General features: G+C 35.1%; 1 protein-coding gene across 1 annotated transcript in view; it reads left to right on the forward strand.

Moving 5' to 3' along the window:
* LOC145985601 (proteasome activator complex subunit 4B-like) overlaps nucleotides 1–22,348 on the forward strand; it is a 158,754-nt gene that overhangs the window by 23,868 nt on the left and 112,538 nt on the right. Inside the window, exons 3-11 of the mRNA XM_083119672.1 lie at nucleotides 589–705; nucleotides 1,155–1,199; nucleotides 5,637–5,850; nucleotides 6,786–6,977; nucleotides 10,099–10,247; nucleotides 13,698–13,904; nucleotides 17,548–17,824; nucleotides 20,962–21,177; nucleotides 21,632–21,730. Coding sequence (XP_082975798.1) covers nucleotides 589–705; nucleotides 1,155–1,199; nucleotides 5,637–5,850; nucleotides 6,786–6,977; nucleotides 10,099–10,247; nucleotides 13,698–13,904; nucleotides 17,548–17,824; nucleotides 20,962–21,177; nucleotides 21,632–21,730 — 1,516 coding nt within the window. The remainder of the gene's footprint in view (nucleotides 1–588; nucleotides 706–1,154; nucleotides 1,200–5,636; nucleotides 5,851–6,785; nucleotides 6,978–10,098; nucleotides 10,248–13,697; nucleotides 13,905–17,547; nucleotides 17,825–20,961; nucleotides 21,178–21,631; nucleotides 21,731–22,348) is intronic.

Consider the following 22,348-nt stretch of genomic DNA (forward strand, 5'->3'; position numbering starts at 1 on the left):
GTGTCTATGCTTTAGCATGGCTTTAGAACCCCCTTAACTTCTTGCTTTATTCTATTATAATTGCTTAGATTTGTATCATCAGAGTTATTTAACCACCTAAGTCTAGCCTGATTTCTTATTTCTATTAGATTATGGCATTCATTATCAAACCATGGCTTACTTTTTCTTGGTTTATGGTATCCTATACTTTCTTTATCTGCTGATTCTATTGCATTATGTATGTGCTCCCAATTCTTATTTACGTCTGTTTCATTTATATTTTCATCATCATTTAAATCCTGCAAAACATCAAATCTATTTGTAATTTGGTAATCTTACTTAATTCTTTCATCAGCAAATTTTCCTGTATTAAATTTTTAACTTTTAGATTTTGTTGCTTATGATTTATCACTGCGAGTCTTTTTCTTTATTTAGCAATTACTAAATAATGGACACTGGCACGGTCAGCACCTCTATGTGTACGAACATCAATTATACTAGTATGCCTTCTCTTATCAATGAGAATATGATCCCAAATTTATTATCTTAGTGTGAGATCTGGTATACGTAAATGTTTTATTATTACTACACAATATTTTCTTTCATCAGGAAAAAAGATCTGTTGTCACCTGATGATCTAGTATTGCCATGGAGACCACTGCACAACCTGTGTAAAAGGATCATGAACACATCACACACAGGACTAGGGATGTATAGATATTTCTCGTAAGTATACTTGATATAAGTAGAATGTGGTTTTCAAAACAAAAAAAATGTACATTTGTTTTGTCTGTTCATAATTATTTTCTGATGCTGCAGCTGGTAAGTTCAATTCATGAAGAAAGCCATTTCATCTAAGGATTGAATTTGTAAGAAATTTTTAAAGTGCAGGGTGTAAGGGTTGGCCTTCTCAGATGTCTTACCTCTTGCATCCTGATAGATGCCATTCTTGTGGCAAAGACGACTCTCGCTCCTGGACCCATAGCCAGTATAATCCCCTGTGGGGTTTGTATTCAATGTCTTGTTGATGCAAGTTTATTAAAATTTTTACTGCTGAGGCTAATATTAAGTGAAAGTTTGACACCATACATTACGTGAAAATGTTGTATTTGTGTTAGTTTTTTGTGTAAAAATTATCATGAATCAAGAAGCTCAAAGCTGTTATTTTTTTACAGATCGTTAGACAGTACACTGGATGCATTGGTTCATGCTGCAAAATTGTAAGTATTTTTGTTTATCTTTTTCTCTAAAGAATCTTGTAATTCATTTGAAGTAGATTTTCTTAATAAAGTTAGTGGAAAAAATATCAAGTAATGTTATATTACTACTAATATGTAGGTGAATATAAACAGGTTGCCCATAAAGGCAGATAAGTAGTGCTCCCTGCCTTTGTACTACTGGTACCAGGTTCGATCACTGGTTGCAGTTCCAAATTTTCTCTAATGGCCACATATCATCCAACAAAAAGTCACTTGATGGGCCTTGGTCTTGAAAGCATTGTTGCTCCATGGAGTTCTTTGATGAACCTTTAGCAGATGGATGGTTGATATTTCGACCACCGCAGGTATTACCGTAGGCACGGATGGTCGATATATTGACCAGGAGCGCACGGCAGCAATTAACATTCCATTTCTTGAAAAGTGCACACAGTATTTCAGTTGTCTTTTTTAATCTTTAGTATACATATGAAGGTATGGCATATTCAAATTACAAAACAATATATCCATTGCTACCAGTGCTTTCTTTCTGAAAAGAAAGGTTCCTGTAATCTTCCAGTTGTTTTGTTATTATCTTCTTCAAATGAACTACACAAAATGTTGTGGTATTTTTATAAATGATAAGGCATGTACAGTTTAACCTGAGTTATTCGTATGTTAAGGTGAAGAGAAAATAATATATATAACTAAGAATTACTTGCAAATCAGATTTAGATAACATGTCATATCATTATTAAAATACTGTTATTGCATGTATTTTGAGTTACGACACAGTATAATACAGGTTATTTCTGTCATAAAGTGGTAACTTTGCAACTTTAATAGTTTTATGTCGATTAGCGTCCAGTTCCCGTATAAATTTTACTTTCTGGTCAAGCGTGTAACCTTTGCTCTTGCTGTTCTCCATGGCCAACCAGTAGCAACTGAAAACTTTCACTGAAGGAACCGCTGTTCTGTTTTTATTATGGAACACAGCAAACCTCAAGTATCAGCATCTTTTTAACGTGTGTGCTTTCGTATCGCAATTACGTACAACATAAAATTGGCATAAAATTGGTATCGTGTTTTGAACAACTACGGCAAATCTTTCTTCTCTGATATCATGCTGCCTCTCCTTCCCTTCTCTGTGATACCACCTCACTGCACTTGTCTTTCTTGCAACTTGAGTCCGACCACCACCATGTCCACTTAGTCTGTTTTGAATTTATGTTTTTGTAACAACAAGAATGTATACTTCTGTGACATTGTTGTAGCTTGGTTACATTCAAATCAACAATATTTTATGAAAATTAGTACGTGTAACACAGAATTATGTATAAATGCATTATGTACAAATAAGGTTTAATTAACGTTTTTAAATTATATTTTGCCGGAATCGGCACATTTCTTTCTTGAAAATTAAATGTTACTACTTTAATTCTCATCTACAAAAAGGTGCTGGTATGGCATACTGCCAGAATAAAGCACGGATGGTTACTATTATTAACAAGTGCCATTTGAAAAAGTCCTTTGTTTCCTTTCGTTACCTCCATACTATTATGGGATAGATTTATATAAATTGCTCTAACTTCTAAGCTACTGTATTTTATTGAAAAAATTAAATTCTACATGTAAGAATGAGTAAAGATCAACATTTAAGCAATGTCTGACAATTGGGGGTTCAGGGGGGATGTGGGGGCAAAGGCCCGATTTCCGAAATTTGCCAGGACCATGTGTCAAGATTGAGACGCCATTTCTTGAAAACTATACACTATATTTCAGCTCTGTGGTTTTTCATTAGTATACCTCTAAAGATATTACGTACTAAAATTTAAAAAAAAAAATCCATTGTTTCTATTAAAATAAGCACCATTTGAAAAGGTCCTTTGTTTCCCACTATGGGATATATTGAAGATAAAGGGCTATAACTCCTCAATCACTACATCTAAGAATGAGTAAAAAGAAACATTTTAAGCAACTTGCTACAATTAAGGGTCTACGGGGGAAGCAGGGGCAAAGGCCCAAAGCTCGAAATTTTCCGTACTTATGCAAAATTTCCAAATGGCGTAATTCCCAATTTTTTTTCCAAAGTTGCAGCACAGGCATTACATATCCTCTTTTGTCATTCTTCCTTCCAAATTTGATCCATCCAGCATCCATAGAGTCGACGTTAGAAGCGAAATTCCAGAAATTGCTCCATAAGCTGGCAACACTGCTGCTTTGTACAGTGTGTCTGTCTTAAAAGTATAATAAAAGAAAAATTAATAACTTGTAAGTTTATTAAAATATTTGCATACAGTTTTCTTCTACCTATAGAGTAATACAAAAAGTTTTTTTTACATACGTAATACACTTCGATATGTGCACCATTAGTTGCTTGACAATTGTCCAACCTATATTGAAGCTCTGACCATATGTTGTACAGCAATACTGGCATCACAAATGAGACGTCGCAGGTTAGGAAGGTTTGTGTTGTGGCTTGAAGGCTTGTGTTTGGTGTATTCGAGACTTTACAAAACCTCACAAAATGAAAAAAGAAATCAAGCAGAGTAATGTCTGGGGATCTAGGAGCTAAGCAATAGGAGCATCTCTCCCAATCCAACGCCCAGGAAACTCACGGTCCAGGAAATCCCTCACTTCTTGCTCATAATGGCAAGGTGTTCTTATCGCTTAGCCCCTAGATCTCCACTCCGCTTTATTTTATTTTTCTGTGCAGTTTTGTAAAGTCTCAAGTATACCAAACACAAGTTCGTGACCTTCCTGACCTGCAACATCACATTTGTGCTGCAATCTGGAATGTGATGCCAGTAATGCTGTACAACATATGGTCGGAGCTTTAATATAGGTTGGACATTTGTCAAGCAACTAATGGTGCACATACCGAAGTGTATTAGGTACATATTTTTTTTTTTGTATTACTCTATAGGTAGACGAAAACTGTATGCAAATATTTTAATAAACTTACAAGTTTTTAATTTTTATTTTATTATACTTTTCAGCCTGTCACACTACAATGTTGTTATTTTTTAGCCAAGAGGTATCTGTCTGATTTCAATGAAACTTTGCATGGTTGTAGAAAAAATATACCACCACTACATACTACATTTTTCATTCACTTCAGGGGCCTCCCTGGCGCAGTGGTAGCGTCGTCACCTTGTAATCAAGGGGTCCCAGGTTCGATACCAGGTGGAGGCACATAGTGGTTCGGATCCCACTTTAAACTGTAGGTCCAGTCCCGATTAACCTTACTGTGCATAAAGTGGACTTAAAACACCAAATCAACCAACCAACCAATAATTCACTTCAGTCTATTAGGGGCCACAGGGGTGTCTGCGCCGCATGCCATTTAAAAAAAAAAAAAAAAAAATTCCTCTTCTTCCTTTAACACTAATTATTGTGAGGCACAATGTATAAAATTTACCTCTGCTAAAATCCCTGTCTTTAAGAAAGAAAACAAAACTGCTTTTATCTTTCTACAACAATTAGCTCTTGAGCTACGATTGTTTTGTACTTCGTGGCAAGTATGAAAAGTGTGCACAGGTTTTCCAGCCATGCTAGGCTCAGTCTGCTAAAGATTAATATAAATACTAGGGCTGAGCCGATTCCTGTCAGTTGATAACACTGATAGTGGTATCAAAAAGCACCAGCTGATGCTTTTCTCGAGTGCAGGTGACTTACAGTGTGTGCAAAAATGCCATGAAACACTTTTGAGAAATCTGTAGTCTGAAAATTATGCAAGATTCTTAATTGTCATTGTTTTTGTAGCATTGTGCGAGGGATGAATTTTGTCATTAATGATTATTACATCTGAAATTACGGTTATTAGAAAGCATAACTCTGGTAGTGCTACAGTATAATTCCAATGCAAAGCTTGCATATTGAAAGTTACAAATATTCTAAACTACTTTAAATTCTTGGAATTTTCAAGTAGGAGAATTTGTATACGTTCAAAGTGGTATTGGTTCAACTCTAATAAATAGGTAATGTTTTTCCTGGTTCTATTCATCAGTTTTTCTTGTGTGTACATACTGCTTGCATTGTAGAATTATTTCTCTTGCGGTTTATGGTTTTGCAAGCACATAAACACAATTTTCCTGTTAGGTTTCGGGAGAACACACGCTCCCTTCATTAGACATTTATTTTTAGTGTGAGTAATGTTACGGTTCTTCTATTAAATTCATTACAACAATAATATTATTCACACTAAATTTACATCTCTGATGAAAGGAGCGTGTGTTCTCCCAAAACATAGCAGCAAAAATTGTTTTTATGTGCTTGCAAAACCGTAAACGACAAGAGAAATAATTCTATTAATCAGACTGGGTGTTGTATGAACATGATTATGAAATTTCAGTGTATTTAATTAATAAATCCATTTTTGTTTCGAAATTTAGTTGTCAATAAATTAACATTGTAGTTGCCTATTTTATATTTTATACTAATGCACTTATTATTTTTTAGTTACTTCCCTGTGACAGCAACTCAAGAAGTACTTGATGAGTGGAGGCCAGTGATGTGTCCTTTTTCTGTAACAATGGCTAGTACAATGGAAAATTTTGAATGGTTCCTGCCTGTAACACTTCCTCCTGAGAAGAGCCACATTGGCTACAAGCTGTGGTTTGATGAAATGATGAAATTGTGGGAAGTGTTCCACAATGCAACAAATTGGGAAGGGGTATGTATAAACATGCTTACATCTATGGTTATAAGCTCTAGGGGTCAATTTGTGTTAAGTATTGAAGTGATGATTCAGCATTAAAATAAAATGTAGAGTTAAATATTCCAAATGTGATAATGGATGACCTTTTAAAGGTAAAAACCTTAAAGAAAAAAAGATGATACTGTTCAGTTTTGGCAAAACATTTGGTGGACCACATGTGCAGTGCATTTTATTTAAGACTTCGATCATATTTGTTGTAGTGTATCATTTACACCTTGATTGCGATTACGCAATTATAAAACTATTGAGAACAACTGGCATTCCTGGGTACAAATCCCAGCCTTGACATGGGTGTCATCAGTTTTATCTAATCATTACTCATAAATTGGCACGACTAGCCAAAATTGGCAGGAAAAAATTAGAATGTAAAAATACAAATACATATTATTGACTAGTATTTGGATGAAACGACTTTTGTTTAGTTCTGTTAAGGCTCTGCTAGAACTTTGGCTGACGTGAGGGCAGCTTTTATAAAATTTTCCTCCTTTCGAAAAATTGCTAGGACATTCCAAAATCCTTAAAATTACATCTACTTAGAATTTCTTCTAGAACATTCATGTGAATATTCATGTGGTTTGCTTTAGCTGTTGCCTACATATTATCAATAGTTTAATAGATTACACAATTACAAAACCATTGAGAATATCTAGGCAACACCAAAAGCAAACCATATGAATATTCACCTGAATTTTCTAGAAAGAATTCTAAGTGGATGTAATTTTTTGGATTTTGGAATATCATAGCAGTTTTTAGAAAAGAGAGGAAAATTCTATAAAGCTGCCCTCATATCGGCCAAAGATGTAGCAGAGCCTTAAGTGTTGGTTTCCATTTTGTGCACTTTTGAAAATAACTATAGATTCAAGCAATGAACTTATTTATTTGTGTTACAGGAAATGATGTGGCTGATGGCTCGACTTGCAAGTAATAACATTGGTTACATCGACTGGGAACCGTACATACCTATTATGTTTACCAGATTCCTTAGGAGCCTTAACCTTCCAGTTGCGTATAAGCAGATGCAGAATTCGAAACATCACAAACTTGACACGTCAGCTGTTGCATTGTGGATTGTGTCAGTTCTGGTGAGTATACACGATATCTCACTGCTGGTTTTTTGTACATGTTATTTCTTTGTAACTAGCATCACATAATTTATAACTACAAACAGATATAATAGTTTTGCAGTGTTGCATATTGCTGAGATGCTGGTGCTCATCTCTTTGTACACAGGATTCATGCAATTTCAAAGAAAACATCATTCATTCTTCTCATTGGTGGTGAGGAAGGAAGTGGGAGAACTTTGTTGTTCGTTGGGAGGATATCTTGATTTTGTAAAGTAAATGTCTAAATTCACTGTATCTTTTGCAAGAAAAACACACTTCTAGTCACCTGGTTACTGACATTACTTCAGAAGGTGAATGAATCATTTAGTTTCTCATAGAAAATTTCCACATATTGGTGAAATTTCATATTTAATCCTAGAATGGATGCATTAAAAAAAGTAACATAAGACGATAGGTTGGGTCTCTCAGACCCAAAGTTATATATTTGGTTCGGAGGTTATAAAGGACTTGATTTCAATTTTAATACTTCAAGTGTATAATATAGAGCATAATATTGTTTTAGAATATATGTTTCAATAGAATAAAGTTTTTAGTACCTCTGAACCTAAAATTTCATTATGGGTCTGCGAGAGGTTACATTCCTTTTTTTTTTATTTATTTTTTTTAATTTTTTTTTTTATTTTTTTGCCTGAAGTCACTCTTCAAAAGTTCATCAATTTCTTCTTCTGTCAGGTGATGCGCCATTGTGGAGAAAATGTATCTCATAAACACCGATTACAGCACACACTATTTACAAAATACCACTGACCAAACGTACGAAACAAATAGGCTGAGAAAATGTCGATTTTGAAAAAAAAAATTAAAAAGATACTTATGCTAGTGGGCAGGCTGGGTCTGTAGCATCTGTAGCAGATTGGCTGATGCAATAGCGGTCTCAATGATACAACTAGAGTCGTTTTCACGTTCAGAAGAGACAATGGCGCTTATGGAGAAACCACACAGTGTTGCCAATACAGCGCTAGCTCATGTCGCCGGGAAATGATGACCTTCCTTCACAATGAAGGTGTTACATATTTTGTATATATAATGATAATTATATGTAATTATTAATATTAATATTATACTGTGAACGTTACAGTTACCCTTTTTACTATGATCCATTGCGATCACTACACACGCGAGTGTAATGCACGAATATGACACTTAAGAAATCACTTAAAAAAGTAAAAATCACTGAGAGCTCACACAATTGAAAACATTTTTTCGGGAGAGGGAAAAAGTCTAAACAGACCAAAGCAGATCTCTCACTCAAGTAAGGGGACCCTGGCACATGGGTTAGATTCAAGTTGCAACCCAAACAAACAAATGAGTTATGGCCCACGTGAACTGATAAGATGCGAATGACTCAAGCAAGGCATGTCATATTTCTATCTTGAAGCCCCATATTTTGTCACGTGTTGGAAAGCCTTTCAAAGGTTAATATGGTGTCTATTAATTTATGTGTACGTTGGAAACTGTAAGGTGATCTTCATTTCAGCATTAATGTCGACAGTAATGTAAACGAAAACAACGTGTATTTGCGACAGCACTAATGTTGCTCACAACAGCAGCATTGGAAATAATTGTCAATTATTAAATTTAAGTAATTTCAATTCTATTATAACAAACTGCATGAAGTTCATATTTTTACTGAATGGAAATAAAATAACAACTGGAAAACTCTGTGGTGATAGCCGGAATGCTGCGGTGAGTCAGCTCAAGATGGCCAGACAACGTCTCCTTACTTCGCGCGCGGTTCGGGTTAAAAAGAAACTCCAAATGCATGGAAGTAATATTTCTGGGAACCTTTGAGTGGTTATAAAAAATAATTTCATTATTTTCTCCACAACTTTGTCGCTGGAAGTTTTTACTTGGAATTACAGAACAAAAAATGGCCAGCGACGACATTTTCTACTGCACAAATATAAAAAATCTCCACATACTTTATTTGAATATTTTTTAATGCAAATATGCTTTAAAGTATTGATAAATTCTGAGTACCACCGTCACCTATGACAATTAAAAAACAGTGTCAATTTTTTTCATAATGAAAGCTTCAATTTTACGGCATGTTTCAACGTTAGGAATGAAAACAATGTAAAAATTGTGTTTTCACAGAAAATTTGCGTTTTTAATTTATCTAAAATTATGTAAGCAAGTTACCAGTTTTTTGTGTTCACCATCGTATTCTCTACAAAATTTCCTGCAAAACTGCAGGTACCGATTTTACTTAAGCTAAATTTGTAAATCCAGAAATTTGACAACAGCGCGCTCGTATTTCCCATAAGAAAAGCATTGCCCATAAGAGCCCATTGTGTCTTCTGAACGTGAAAACGACTCTAGTGACACGTACAGAATGTAGACCGAAGGTACTGAGAGCAACAGTACAGTATGTTGAAAACTTTATCGGGGATTCAGAGAAATATTACCACCTGGGTCTCACAGATCCAGCCCGTCCATTCTAGGGTTAACTGCCTCTACTGTTTAGTATGTCATTGCAGTTTTTGTGTGTGAACATATACATAGATACATTGTATGTAAACTTTATAGACAATTTAATTGTGTTTTAATGATATGTAGCCTAATATTTTTTCCAGCATAATTTTACCATTTACATGAAATAAAATAAATTATACATGCTTGTGGCACATTTTACCTATTTGTTTCCTACACAAATGTATAATAATTCTGTGTGTCTGTTGTAAAAAATTACTCGTATTTGCCTATCAATTTTGGTGACTTACTGTCACCATTCTCAGAAGTCTCTTGACATTCAGTAAATTTTGTTCTAGTCCAAATATAACAAAGTATAAGATCATTTTTGCTCTTAGTCTTGTTTCTGGATTACATGCTGGTTTACTAGATGTCACTTGTGTTATTAGTTTGTAATTGAATCAACAGCCTTCTGGTGACAGTGAGTCTGAAATCAATAGGCAAAGAAAGTATTTATTCTCAAAAGACATGTGGAATTATTATGTATTTGTATAGGAAGTGAATTCTACTGTGCTTGAATTTTACAATAATGTTCATGTTCTTTATTTTGCAATATTGGTCATGCCCTTGTTTGGGCTTCTTTTTATTTACTTCCTTTATATTTCAGGGAGGAAACAGCAGTGCTCAGAAGTATTTAGATAAGTTTATGAAAGCCTTAGAATCATATTTCTATCCTGCCAATTTTGGTCGATGGCTAGGGAAGTTAAAGGAACTTCTAAGAAAATTGCCACTGTATTTTATTCAGAGGCTTCACAGGTTAGTGCAACTTTTGTGAATATTGCTATCCTTCCATTTCGATAATTGTGTTATTATACATATTATGCATATGTAGCCGCTATTGATTTCATTGTATAATATTTGATTAAAGCATGATAAATTTCACTTCACTCTGTTATCTTTAGATATTATAAAACAGTGGCTTATATGCAAGTGTTACATTTTCAAACACCTGCTATCTTAATTTACAGTATCAAAATCATTCTTTGTATTTTGATCCTTACATTAAGAAATCCAGTGTATGTTATCCATGCTAACTTTCTATGACTCGATTTTGGTGTAATTCTTCTACCTTCCCGGACCTTCCTGATGGCATAGTGGTAATGCCGTTGCCTTGTAATCAAGGGGTCCTGGGTTCGATACCTGGTGGAAGCATATGGCACAGTGGTTCGGATCCCACTGTAAACTGTAGGTCCAGTCCCGATTAGCCTTCATGTGCATAAAGTGGACTTAAAACAACAAATCAATCAATCTTCTACCTTCCCAACCTGCTAGAGTGGCAGAGTAATTAGTGGATTTTTTGTGGCCTGCCTTAGTTCTCATAAAAAGTTTAATTTTATCTAGTGTAAGTACGTAGGCTATCCGGAAATCAACCTCCGTTTTGCTGGTACGAGCACATAGGTTACTGCAATGTCCCGGTGCATGCACAGAAGTAAACTGTCACGTGTTGGTTCACGTCACCCCAAGTGGTCGGTTACTGTGTTTAGTGCTTGGTGTGCAGTGAGCGGAGAATGATTGCTGGTGTAATCGTTGCTACCGCCAAATGTGAGAATCGTGGTGTGATCCGCTTTCTTCAGGCTGAAGGACACAGCACAGGTGAAATCCATTGCAGAATGAGTGCCGTGTATGGAGAGAAGTTCATAAGAGAAGGTTGTGTGAGGGAATGGTGCCGGAAGTTTCGAGAGGGACGAACCGATGTGCACAATGAAGGGGGCCAGGAAGACTGTTTATCGTGACGGATGACATTGTGCAACTTGTGAGATATCAGACTTGCCTTCTGAATTGCCGGCCCCCGTAGTGGAGTGATTTGCACATCATGCTACAATGGCAGGGATCCCAGGTTCAAATCCCAGCTTGGGCATGGATGTTTGTGAGTGTCCATTCATCAATTTCATAAAATCATCACTCATCCGCATCTTCGCAAATTAGCCAAAGTGTCTTCTGAATTTCCAGAAGTCGGGCAAATAACACTTTACAAGATTGTGACTGTAAAGCTGGGTTATCACAAATTTTGTGCAAGGTGGGTACCAAAGGACCTCACCAAGGACCACAAAAAGCAGTGCATGGGGTCGGCATTGCAGTTTGTGGAATGCTATCAAACAAGTGGTGATGCTTTTCTGTCCAAGATTGTGACACGTGATGAAACGTGGGTCCACTTTGAAAATGTTGAAACGAAAGAACAGTCGAAACAATGGATGCATACGAACTCGCCAAACAAACCCAAGAAGGTGCGACCAATGTTGTCCCTGAAGATGCTTATGGCAACAGTGTTTTGGGACCGACTTGGGGGTCTTACTGATAGACTTTATGGAGCCTGGTACGACCATCACTGGGGCCGTGAGTGTACAGTGTAACCCTTAAAAAACTTTGAAGGGCGATTCAGAACAAGAGGCGAGGCATGTCCTTGGGGATTGTTTTGTTTTCCGATAATGCATGCCCCCACACAACTGCAGTCGCACAAGCCTTGCTTCAGAAATTTCGTTGAGAGTTATTTCACCACCCTCCCTACACCCGGATCTTACACCCAGCGACTTTCATTTGTTCGCAAAGATGAAAGTGTGGTTGGGGTCACAGAGATTTAAGAGCAATGCGAAGCTGATGGACGGGGTTTGGGAGTGGTGAAGTTCCTCTGGCGGCAACCTTCTTCGACGAGGCAAAAGATGGTGCCACACTATGGCAAGTGCCTGAATTCAGGTGGTAATTATGTTGAAAAATAGCACATGTATGTGTGCAACTTTTGTGCATAATAAATTTTAGTTGTCTTTATATCTGTTTTATTTCGTTCCTCCCGGAAGTTGATTTCCGAATAGCCCTCATATAAAGTAATATCGTCCGTGACCAATCGCTCAGGTAGTTAGTGGCCTAGCATGTAAAGAAGAAGGTTTGGGCACCACGTGTTATACACCATGTTGCCTCAAATTTTATAAAATTAATAATGTATATTTCTAAAAGTAACATTAAAACTCTTATTTTCCAATTTTTATGCACAAAAGTGTTTGTTAATTTATGGTCACTAGTAATTAATGTAAATTTTCAAGTAAAAAATAGAAATGTTATATACATAATTTATAACATTTTGTTAATGAACTTCATTACATCCTAAATGTTTTTAATTTATTTTGTTTCAATTGATCTTAGTTGGAAAGTATTGTTGACTCTTTAAGTATATTGTCTGGCAATGCCATACTTCGATGAAAAGATTCTCTTGGGCTATCAACCAGGTGAGTCATGGAAAAGATTCCAAGCTTTCGAGAGCTAACATCAATGCGTGGCTATCGGCATGCCTATGATCACATAGACCTAGCTTGCGCCCCGAACTACCACACCAAGAGATATGCAATAATAACTGAGCCAATATTTGCTCTTTAGCCTTTTATTTCCAAATCAATCCTTAGGCTAGCTTTATTATTTAACGTAGAATGGTTGCAATATTGTGCGTAGCATCAATGCATGGCTATCGGCGTACCTATGATCACATAGGCCTAGCTTGCACCCCGAACTACCATACCGAGATGTATGCACAACACCGAGGAGTTCCTTTTATGTTTAAAAGCTTCGTCCATTATCTACAAAAGGATACTATCAACAAAACTGACATCTACACATGTTTAGAAATACAAATTCACATAGTGCACTCTCGCAAACATGAAGATAAATTAAACTACTCATAATAGAGCATAAAATACAATAAACATTAAACAAAAGATATACATTACAAACAGGGTGCAATATTACATATAATAACACAACATTTACGTGTCCTTTCATAAAAGTATAATATATCAGTGACATATTTTAAAGTTGTGACATCACATAAAAATATGGATCATATCACCTGGTCGATAGCCTAAGAGAATCTTTTCATCATTCATCCACAGGAAAGGTTTAAGACACTTCAATGCCATATTTGTTCATTTCATGGTCAGTTTACTAAAAATCACAAAAGGTAGAAAAATCAGATACATGTTCAAATGTTGACAATGTCAATTGTCCTCTCGAGAAAGTAGAAAAGAGAAGTACTTTTTTTTGTTTTTAATGAGGACTTTAATATTTCAGGCACTTGTCTAAGTTTTATATTTTTTTAAACATTCTTAGCTAACATAGTCTAATGCATTCGGGTTAAATTGGTAATTTTTGTGGCATGGCTTTCGAGGTAATCAAGTAACATCATCATTTACTAGTACTGATGTACCTTTACTTGACTTTTAGGGAGAGATACAAGAAGCCATCCTGGGAGACACAGGTTCCAGATAGTCATAAATTGACAGACGAAGATGTTACAAAATTTGTGGATTCCATAAAATCTGTTGCTATTCAAGCAATGTTTTCTAAGTTCGGAGCTGTTGAAGTGAACCAGGCTCTGCAGCATCTGGCTACCTTGAGGCCTGAGATAATCATTCCATTAGTTTTGGAAAGGTAAGAAAATTTTGAACAGTCTGTTTTAAGTTTGTTAAAATCAGATCATGTAATTTGAGTTGATAAAAGATTCGATGAAATTTTTTATTTACTATTTAATACTATAAATAACACATTCATATTACAAGTGGTAATGTTTCACAAATTTCTCTATTGTATCATCAGACACAGTGGAATTTGCAAGAAGAAACCAGTGTGGTGAATTACACATTGGGTTGAATTAGAAAATGTATGACGTCATGGTTGCAAGGTCTTTTGTTCGTAATCATACTTTTTTTATATTTTTCTTCAAGATGTTACTGTCTTGATTCTCATTATCACTTGGATTGTTCCTTGTTTTTTATAATTTCAATACCTTCTTGAACATTTCTTTCTAATTTATTATACCTGAGAGCTGCATGCTGAGTCTCTCGAAACTCAAATGTTTTGTCTTTTTTACTTCTAATATATTTGAGGTGTTCCAAAATTCTTTCTCAGCGTATTTTCATACCAAGAAGAAGAAAGACTATGATAAACATGTGAAGAAGGGTGGGCAGTCATTTGTTTTCTCCCCCTCAAGAAACAGGATATTGTATTTTGCATGCAAGTATAATTAACATCATCATTTATTAATTTGCACATATTTATTATGCATATATTTACTGAAGTGATAGCTTAATTCTAACTTGCTCTCGCAGCCATCTGAACATAGTTTTAATTTTTGACATCTTGGGTTCATCTGCATAGAAATTAGCAATAGTTCTTCTAATTACTCACCTACCAGTCATTTATGTTTTTACGCAGATCTGGGTTTACTTGATGTCAAAAGCTCATCACCACATCTTCACTTTTCTGAATTTCTGAAAAAAGATTTTTCAATTTTTGTATACCAGGTACTGCATGCTTTGAAGCTTATTTTACTAACTCCCCTTCATTGCTTTATTGTAAAGAAAAGAATCAAGAATGTTAAATGTATTACTTCTGTTCATTTGCTGTGTTCAGTTTTCCCTTTCACGATGGTATAAATGCTTAACACATGTGAAGGCAATGAGCTTTTGCCAGTGCAGAGGCTCACTGCATCATCTCCTGCCTCTTATGTAGATTTGAATAGTTGATGACATTACCAGAGATTTCTTCTGTTTCTGGTAAAGCATTATTACTGATTTAATAAGTGAGAATGTACTGTTTATAATATTAAATGGTGAATGAAACATATTTTCTTGCACAAGTATCTTGTGCATTTCACAGTGTATTCAATTAATTCAAACCTGGTCAGTTACATTGTTGCCAGTTCCCATAAAATTGCCCAAACCTAATTTTTTTAGTCAGAAGTGATCTGATATGGCAATTTGGTATTAAGGGCAACTAAACACCAGCAAACAAATCTTCCGATTATACAATTTCTGACTTTTTGACTACAATAATGTTTTTTGAATTCACAATGCCATTTGCTGCACATATACTTCAACTGAATTGCATAAAAAATTAAAGGGTGTTCTTTCAGTATTATGACCAATGAAGGATTGGGCATACATACCCAAATACAAACAAAACACCACACTACTCCACTCAAGTACAAGTCTCATTGCTACCATGGCCAAAATGCCATGGGAAGCCATTTTGTTTATTATTGCAACAAGCGGAAATCAAAGGTAATGCCCAAAAACCATGAGAACCAGCTTAAAATCAAGTAAAAGCTGCAATTCTCAGCAAAATAAGTCATTATCACCACAAAAGCCATTTTTCATGCGTGAGCACCATGTGCTATAACTTACATGTTAGACGAAATTTTTATTTGTTTACGAATTTTCAAGATAACATTTGTGTAGGGGCAGAATAACCCCCTTATCTTGAAAATACCATCCATTTAACTCAGTTAACATAAATATGCATAAAAAGCCCCAAAAATTTATGTTTGTTGATAAAAACAATCAAGAACTTTAAAAGTCACTGTTCAAACCTGACACCTGGTGGCCAGACTTGTAACTACTTGATCCAAGTTACATGCGACCTCAGCCAGCCAATGGGAGGCATCGCAAGCTATGACGTCATAAGGAAGGTAGCAAATTTCTTTATTATGGTGTGAGGTTGTTCCTTGCACTCTCTTGTGTGTTAGATTTTGACCGAGCAAGGTCTTGAGAAAAGAGTGTGTAGTTTCTGATAGACGCGAGTGGGCACAATGGCCACGAACTTCCTATTAACTGGTGTTAGAGTGAAATAAGGTCCCTTGAGTGCCTAGTATAGGCCAACAGTGTAGATAGTAGCAGGAAAAGCTATCTATGCACCAAAATCGGGACTCGGGTGTGCTGAAAAGTGCTTCATCGGGAAAATGCGTAGTTTACGATTCCCGATCACCTCGTATATGGCCACGTGGTTGTGTTAGCTGAACTGCCTGATACATGGTGAAGTGAATCCACATTTATCCAAGCCTGCAGGACACATCCAACACCTACAACTCCCAAGACAGTCAGGAAAGGCTGTAGAATGTCCATAAACGTGTTTTTGTGTGCCGTCAAAATCCATTTTCCCCCAAAAATGAGCCATTGCCGAGCATAGTGAGTGTGTGAGAAACAAGGGCCCCAGTTAAGGTAAAAAGTTTCCATCTAGACAACTGCTGATTTCCAGAGATTGTAAGTATGAATGTGTTGTTTTTATGTGAGTGCTGCAAATGTAAAAGTGTATACATGTTTGTTTGTGCCTGTGAAATTTCCGTAATGTCTGTTTATGGCCAATAAATATCTTGGTCCAATGAAAAAGATCTAGTTTTCATTCCGGAGTACGTAAAACTGCTAAGCTCTCCTCCACTACCGGTTATACAGGCTGAAAGTTATTTTGCATATCAGCGGGTCTTCTGTAGAATATTCGGTGCTAATCGGAGAACACCACACGTCACACATGGGAGATGTGTGGCTGCGTAAAGTAGCCTGGGAGTTTCATTTTAGATATCTTTGCATTTTTTGGTAACTGGAGACAAGTAGGTAACTGAACCAAGCAAGTCGAAGTCCAGAATAAAGTGTATAGCTCCTGAAACACATTGCAGTATCATTAAAATTCATGCTCACTTATTATGTACTTAACATCATGAAGTTACGTTTGGTTCAATCAGAGAATGCTACCTTTTGGTCTCTGTATTTTTATATGAAGATGTGACACTATTGAGATAATATAGTAGCATCATTAATTTAAACTGAATGAGTTTAGAAATGGAGATTCCTTTTCAATGTTCTTCATTTTATATCTCAACCAGTGCTCGAAGTGGCAACTCCTAAATGGGAGGGGGGGGATTTGTTGGTTGAATTTGGGAATAGGTGGGGAGGTATGCTTGTGTGATTCAACATGGAGACAGTGCAGTAAAAGGGGGCTACTTATACCAATTAACTTAACGGGGGGGGGGTGAGAGGCATCCCCCCCACTTCGTGCACTGATTTCAGCTGAGCTGAATTCATCTAGCACATTATCTGGATCCATATTCACAGTCTCAGAAATATCACTGCTGTCTTTTTATCTTAACAAAATGTGATCCAGCTCAATGAATTTATGTGAGTAATGAACTACCATTAACATTTCACATCTAGGGATTTCTGACATTATACTGGAATTTTGTGTGTATGTTTTATTATGATCAAAAATTTGATTTAGACCCTTTCTGCTTTTTTTATTTCAGGATGTACTCAACTCTGGAAGTATTAACGGAACCCCATAAATTGACTGCTGCTATGCAGTGCATCGTGGCTGTCGCACGACCAATGGTTCGAGGGGGAAAATTCTACAGGGAAGGTCCTTCTCACGTTATACCACTGCTCATGTCCACATTGCCAGGGATTGATGCAAATGACATCCGGAAATGCTTTGTTACATTTCAGCTTATATCCACATTTACCACCATGGTTCCTATTGTAGATTCTTCGAATGCAGGCGAATACTGGGAAGGTTTGACAGAGGTGAGTGATTCTTGTGTTCTTGCAAAGTTGCTCCTGAGAATGAATTTGAAAATAAATTTCTTTCTGTAATTTAAGAATTCGTCAACTGTTCAAACCTACAAAGAGTGTACAGTAATTTATGTGGAGAATTTAATTATGAATGTATTACTAGTAGAAGATAATTATTTTTGTGTTTTTGTACAAGGCAGTAACTTGAACTTTAGATAATACTGTAGAGCACACCTCAATGCCAGGAAATGTTAAGACGGGTGTCGAAAAGTATTGTCTAGTGTACCAAAAAGCATCTTCTGTAGGGAACATTTGAAGTTCACAACAATATAAAATATAAAATATTAACACTAGTTTCTTTTGCATAATTATTTGCACCTAGACTGTTATTTAGGTGCCATTTGGCTGGCAACTAATGTATAATATTTAGGAACCAAAGCTGGCAACTTAGTCACCAAGAGCAGAAATTTAGATTCCCAATCATTGACCTTTCTAGCAGAAACCACACTGCATTTTCATATCTACTGTGAATCCTATGTTGGGGAAAATCCACAAAAGAGATTTGGGTGATCAAGAATGCACAAATGCATGTACAGCACACCAACAACTCCCATGAAAATTGTGCAAAACAATTTTTTAATAAGACATGAAGAAAAGTAAGGATTAGACTACGAAGTGACCACATCATGTGTGTTTCTATTTGCTTCTTGCGGCCAGCAGATGACATTTTCCTCATTTCCGATTGGCATGGAAAGTGTTAGTGGTCACTAGTGCTAGGTTGAACCAAACGTGGTTAAGTGTACACAGGGTACACATTTCTATGTTATATATCCTCCCACAGTAGGGCTAAAATGAATACAATCTGAATTCCTTTATTTGCTCACTGTTGTCAGGTGAAATGTTTTATAGTCAGCATTACTTTGGAAACCTGCCAATATGTCATTTATTGGATGTGTGCGAGGGTATTGAGCACAAATTGATTAATTTGATCCATCCCTAATATTTATGAAACTATTTTGATTCATTATCTTACGTGTACATTTGTTCGCAAAATAATACAGTAAACATTACTATTAAAGTGGTTTTTATTCTTGTAGTAATGTTTTGTCCTAGTTCCGTATAACCTTTTTCAAACCTACATTACCAAAATAATCTAATAAAATATGTTTGGTTTGTGCCCTCTCCCAGCTTGCGCTCTATGAATGTAGATAACCGATCATTTTCTAAAAAGCTATGTTCACAGGACAAAACCTGGGAAAGGGTACAATCTTATTTGATTAGTGTCCTTTAACTAGTCATATAAGATTGTGTATGGTGTATATCTTGGTAGTGTAAACTTGGAAAAGTTATGGGGAATCAGGACAAAAGGTTTTCACAAGAATGAAAAACACTTTAATAATTACAATTACGGTATTATTTTGTAATATCCAACAATGGTTGTGCAAGCTTTTATGACGGTATCAGAATGACTACCATCATAATGTGAAAAATAAAATAATTTTATTACTTGAAATTTACGATTTGAGCTCGTATTTGGTGGTTTATATTTATAGAAAATTAATTTGCATCACTTTGGCTTTGTTATAACTGAAGTACGTATGTAAACTGTATGTATTTAGAATGTTTTAATAATTCAGCGATGTAATTTGGTTTGTGATGCATCAAGAATATGCTAACCGAAAATTGCCAATTTATGCAAAATCGCACATATGTTTGGTTTCTACGGCTTTTATTTGCTCTTTCATATGTATTTGGGCACAAACATGTATTTAAAATGTATTACTAACATGTACAAACCATTTAATATAAGTTTTGGCAGAATTTCGACGATAAAGATACGATTTGTTAAAATGAGCGCCTTGAAGAGTAATCCTAAAGCTGTGAAGTAATCCTAAACTTGGAAACATAGCCAACTCACATAAAGGGAAAAATCTAAGTTGAGTGAAAATAACCTTTTTCCCACCAAAATTGTAAAACTTAAAATATTGGTAAATAGTAAAAAGAAAATACGTAAACATGTGATAAAATATTGTAATATATGTTTTATTGTATCTAATTTATTTTACAAGCGTTTAAATGTATAATAACTGTGCAATTCTAAATTTGTCACTTGAAAAGTATTCACAAGTTTGTATACTGTGTTAAAAGTTGTAACAGTGTGAGTCTTGATACACTGCTTCATCTTAGAGATCACCGACGATGAGAATGGAGTCGAAAAATTTGACGAGGACATAAATTGGATCTATTTTCTTAAAAGAACAAGATTCGTCCGATAAAAGTGATTATTTTGTCTCATAAAGAGCAGCAGAGGTTTTTCTTGATCTTCAGAAAGCCCGTGAAGCACCTTTAAAAGTGAAAGAATATGAAATAGTGAACGGTTTGAAAGTCGTAATAATGGCAGCCATTTTCTCTCGTGACTGAAGTTACAGATAAGTATCTAATACATGCATGTAACTACAAATGAAAGGCCTAGATTGTTAACGTATGAAAATGTTTAAACGGAATTTGGAGAGTTTCTTAAACTCATACAAGTATATATAAATATAATTCGTCTTGAATTGTGCTTCGTGATTTTGAGCGTTATGTGAACCTTATCTCGTAAAAATCTTCGCAAGATCGCAAGTATTCACAAATGATAATAAGTTGACTTGATATCGTAACAAATGTGAAGAAAAACCTGAATTATGTAAAAATGAAATTTTTTTGCAAGTTAATGCTGAGTGTTCTCTGAAAGTTCACTGAATGTTATGTAAGAGTATATGCTTCGACTTTCTTAATATGTTTGTTAAAATACATAAGTCTTTAATATTCGATCTTGGTAATTTTCCTTAAGTAGTCTAAAGTGAATACATATTTATGCTAGTAATTTTACACCATATAAAATCTTAAAATTGAATTTCTCGTAGTTTATTATGTAAAATTTGGAAACTATTCTCTTTATTTTTTTTTTAATGTGAATTTGATCTCGACCGTATAGTTCACAAAGCCGAGGTAAAAAGGTCGTGATACTTTTAAGAGCAGCATTTATTCATTCATAAGCTTTAATAAGCAAGAAGTTTCTCTTGAAGGTAAATAAATAAATGTGTCATTTATGTATTAAATAGTGGTTGCATTTGAGCTGGATTTCTTTCTTTTTTCCTTTAATACAGGAAGAACAGGCCATATGTTCAGCAACTGCAAATTTTGAAGATTTTGTGTTGCAGTTTTTGGACAGGATCTTTGCTGTGATTGACAGTAGTACTATGGAAGCAACAAGGTTAGATCGAGAAGGTGAAAAGAGAAGTAAGCTTGAAAACATGATTGAGAGTGCTTTAGCATCTACTTGCACTGCTCTTTTAATGCAGACATCGCCAGACATATTTAAGGTAATGCAAATGTATGTTAATATATGTCATTTTTTTTATTTAAAATGTATTTTTTTATTTAGACAAAGTACGTACAATAGTGTTTCCTTTTTGGAATATATGTTCACCATTATAATATTTGGTACTGAAAATGGATTTAATTTCAGGTTCAATTTCAGTTTATAAACGGATATTCCCACATTGTTATGGTGAATAAAATCTCAAATTTGATTTTTAAACTTCACACTTTTACATAAAATTATCATCCTAATAGGTATTTTAGAATCTTACACTAGGTATTTTAGAATCTTACACATTTCTTAGTTTGCTTTACAAATAATTCCCCTTTTTCATTGCATGTTCCTATTAATAGCTTATCTGAAATGTTCATATTCCTTTTGTATTTTTTATGCACATATTTATTAGCATCTTTAAAATACAAAGACTGAAAGCAATGATACAATTTTTTTTTCAGTCTGCTCTGAGCAAGCTTCAGTCTTTTGTCACAGGACGTATTCTAGAAACCAAGGTAGCAGGCCATTTAGTTGCTACTATGTGCCGCTCTTTTGCAAAGGTGAGAAACTATTATTGATTCTGTATATAATATATTCATTAATACTCTTTTCAATTAAGTGGTGCATTTATTTAAAAATGTGGTTCTCATACAGTGTTATACACATGCGTGTACAACATAATAATTGTTGTCACACCATTTGTATCCCAGAATGAATAAGCAGCATGTCTACCAGTCTGGAAAACATGGAAATCCTGGAAAAGTCATGGATTCCCTGTGTTTCTGGAAAAATCAGTATTTTTGTGGAAGTGCGCTGAAAGTAGGATCTTACAAAAAAAAAAAAAAAGGACAAGCAAGGAATTTGTTGTGGACAAATATTACATTTGATATGTGGAATATTAACAGCAGCTGCAGTAGATATTGTATATTAAATACTCTAGGAAAACTGGTCCTGTGTTGAACTAAAAATCTACTACAGTAATGGTTATTGGCATTTATCACTTTCTTGTTGTATTTTGTTGATATTAGGATTAATACATGTATTTTTAAATTTTATCTATTATGTATTATTTGTGCTATAATTGTTATGATTTTTCTACAACAAAGGAATTATCTCAACAGTCCAATTCCATTCAGTTTTCCTTCTCGTTATTATCGTTATGACAATAAAATTAATAC

The sequence above is a fragment of the Lepisma saccharinum genome, chromosome 3, assembly GCF_977018435.1.
Source record: "Lepisma saccharinum chromosome 3, izLepSacc3.1, whole genome shotgun sequence".
NCBI lineage: Eukaryota > Metazoa > Arthropoda > Insecta > Zygentoma > Lepismatidae > Lepisma > Lepisma saccharinum.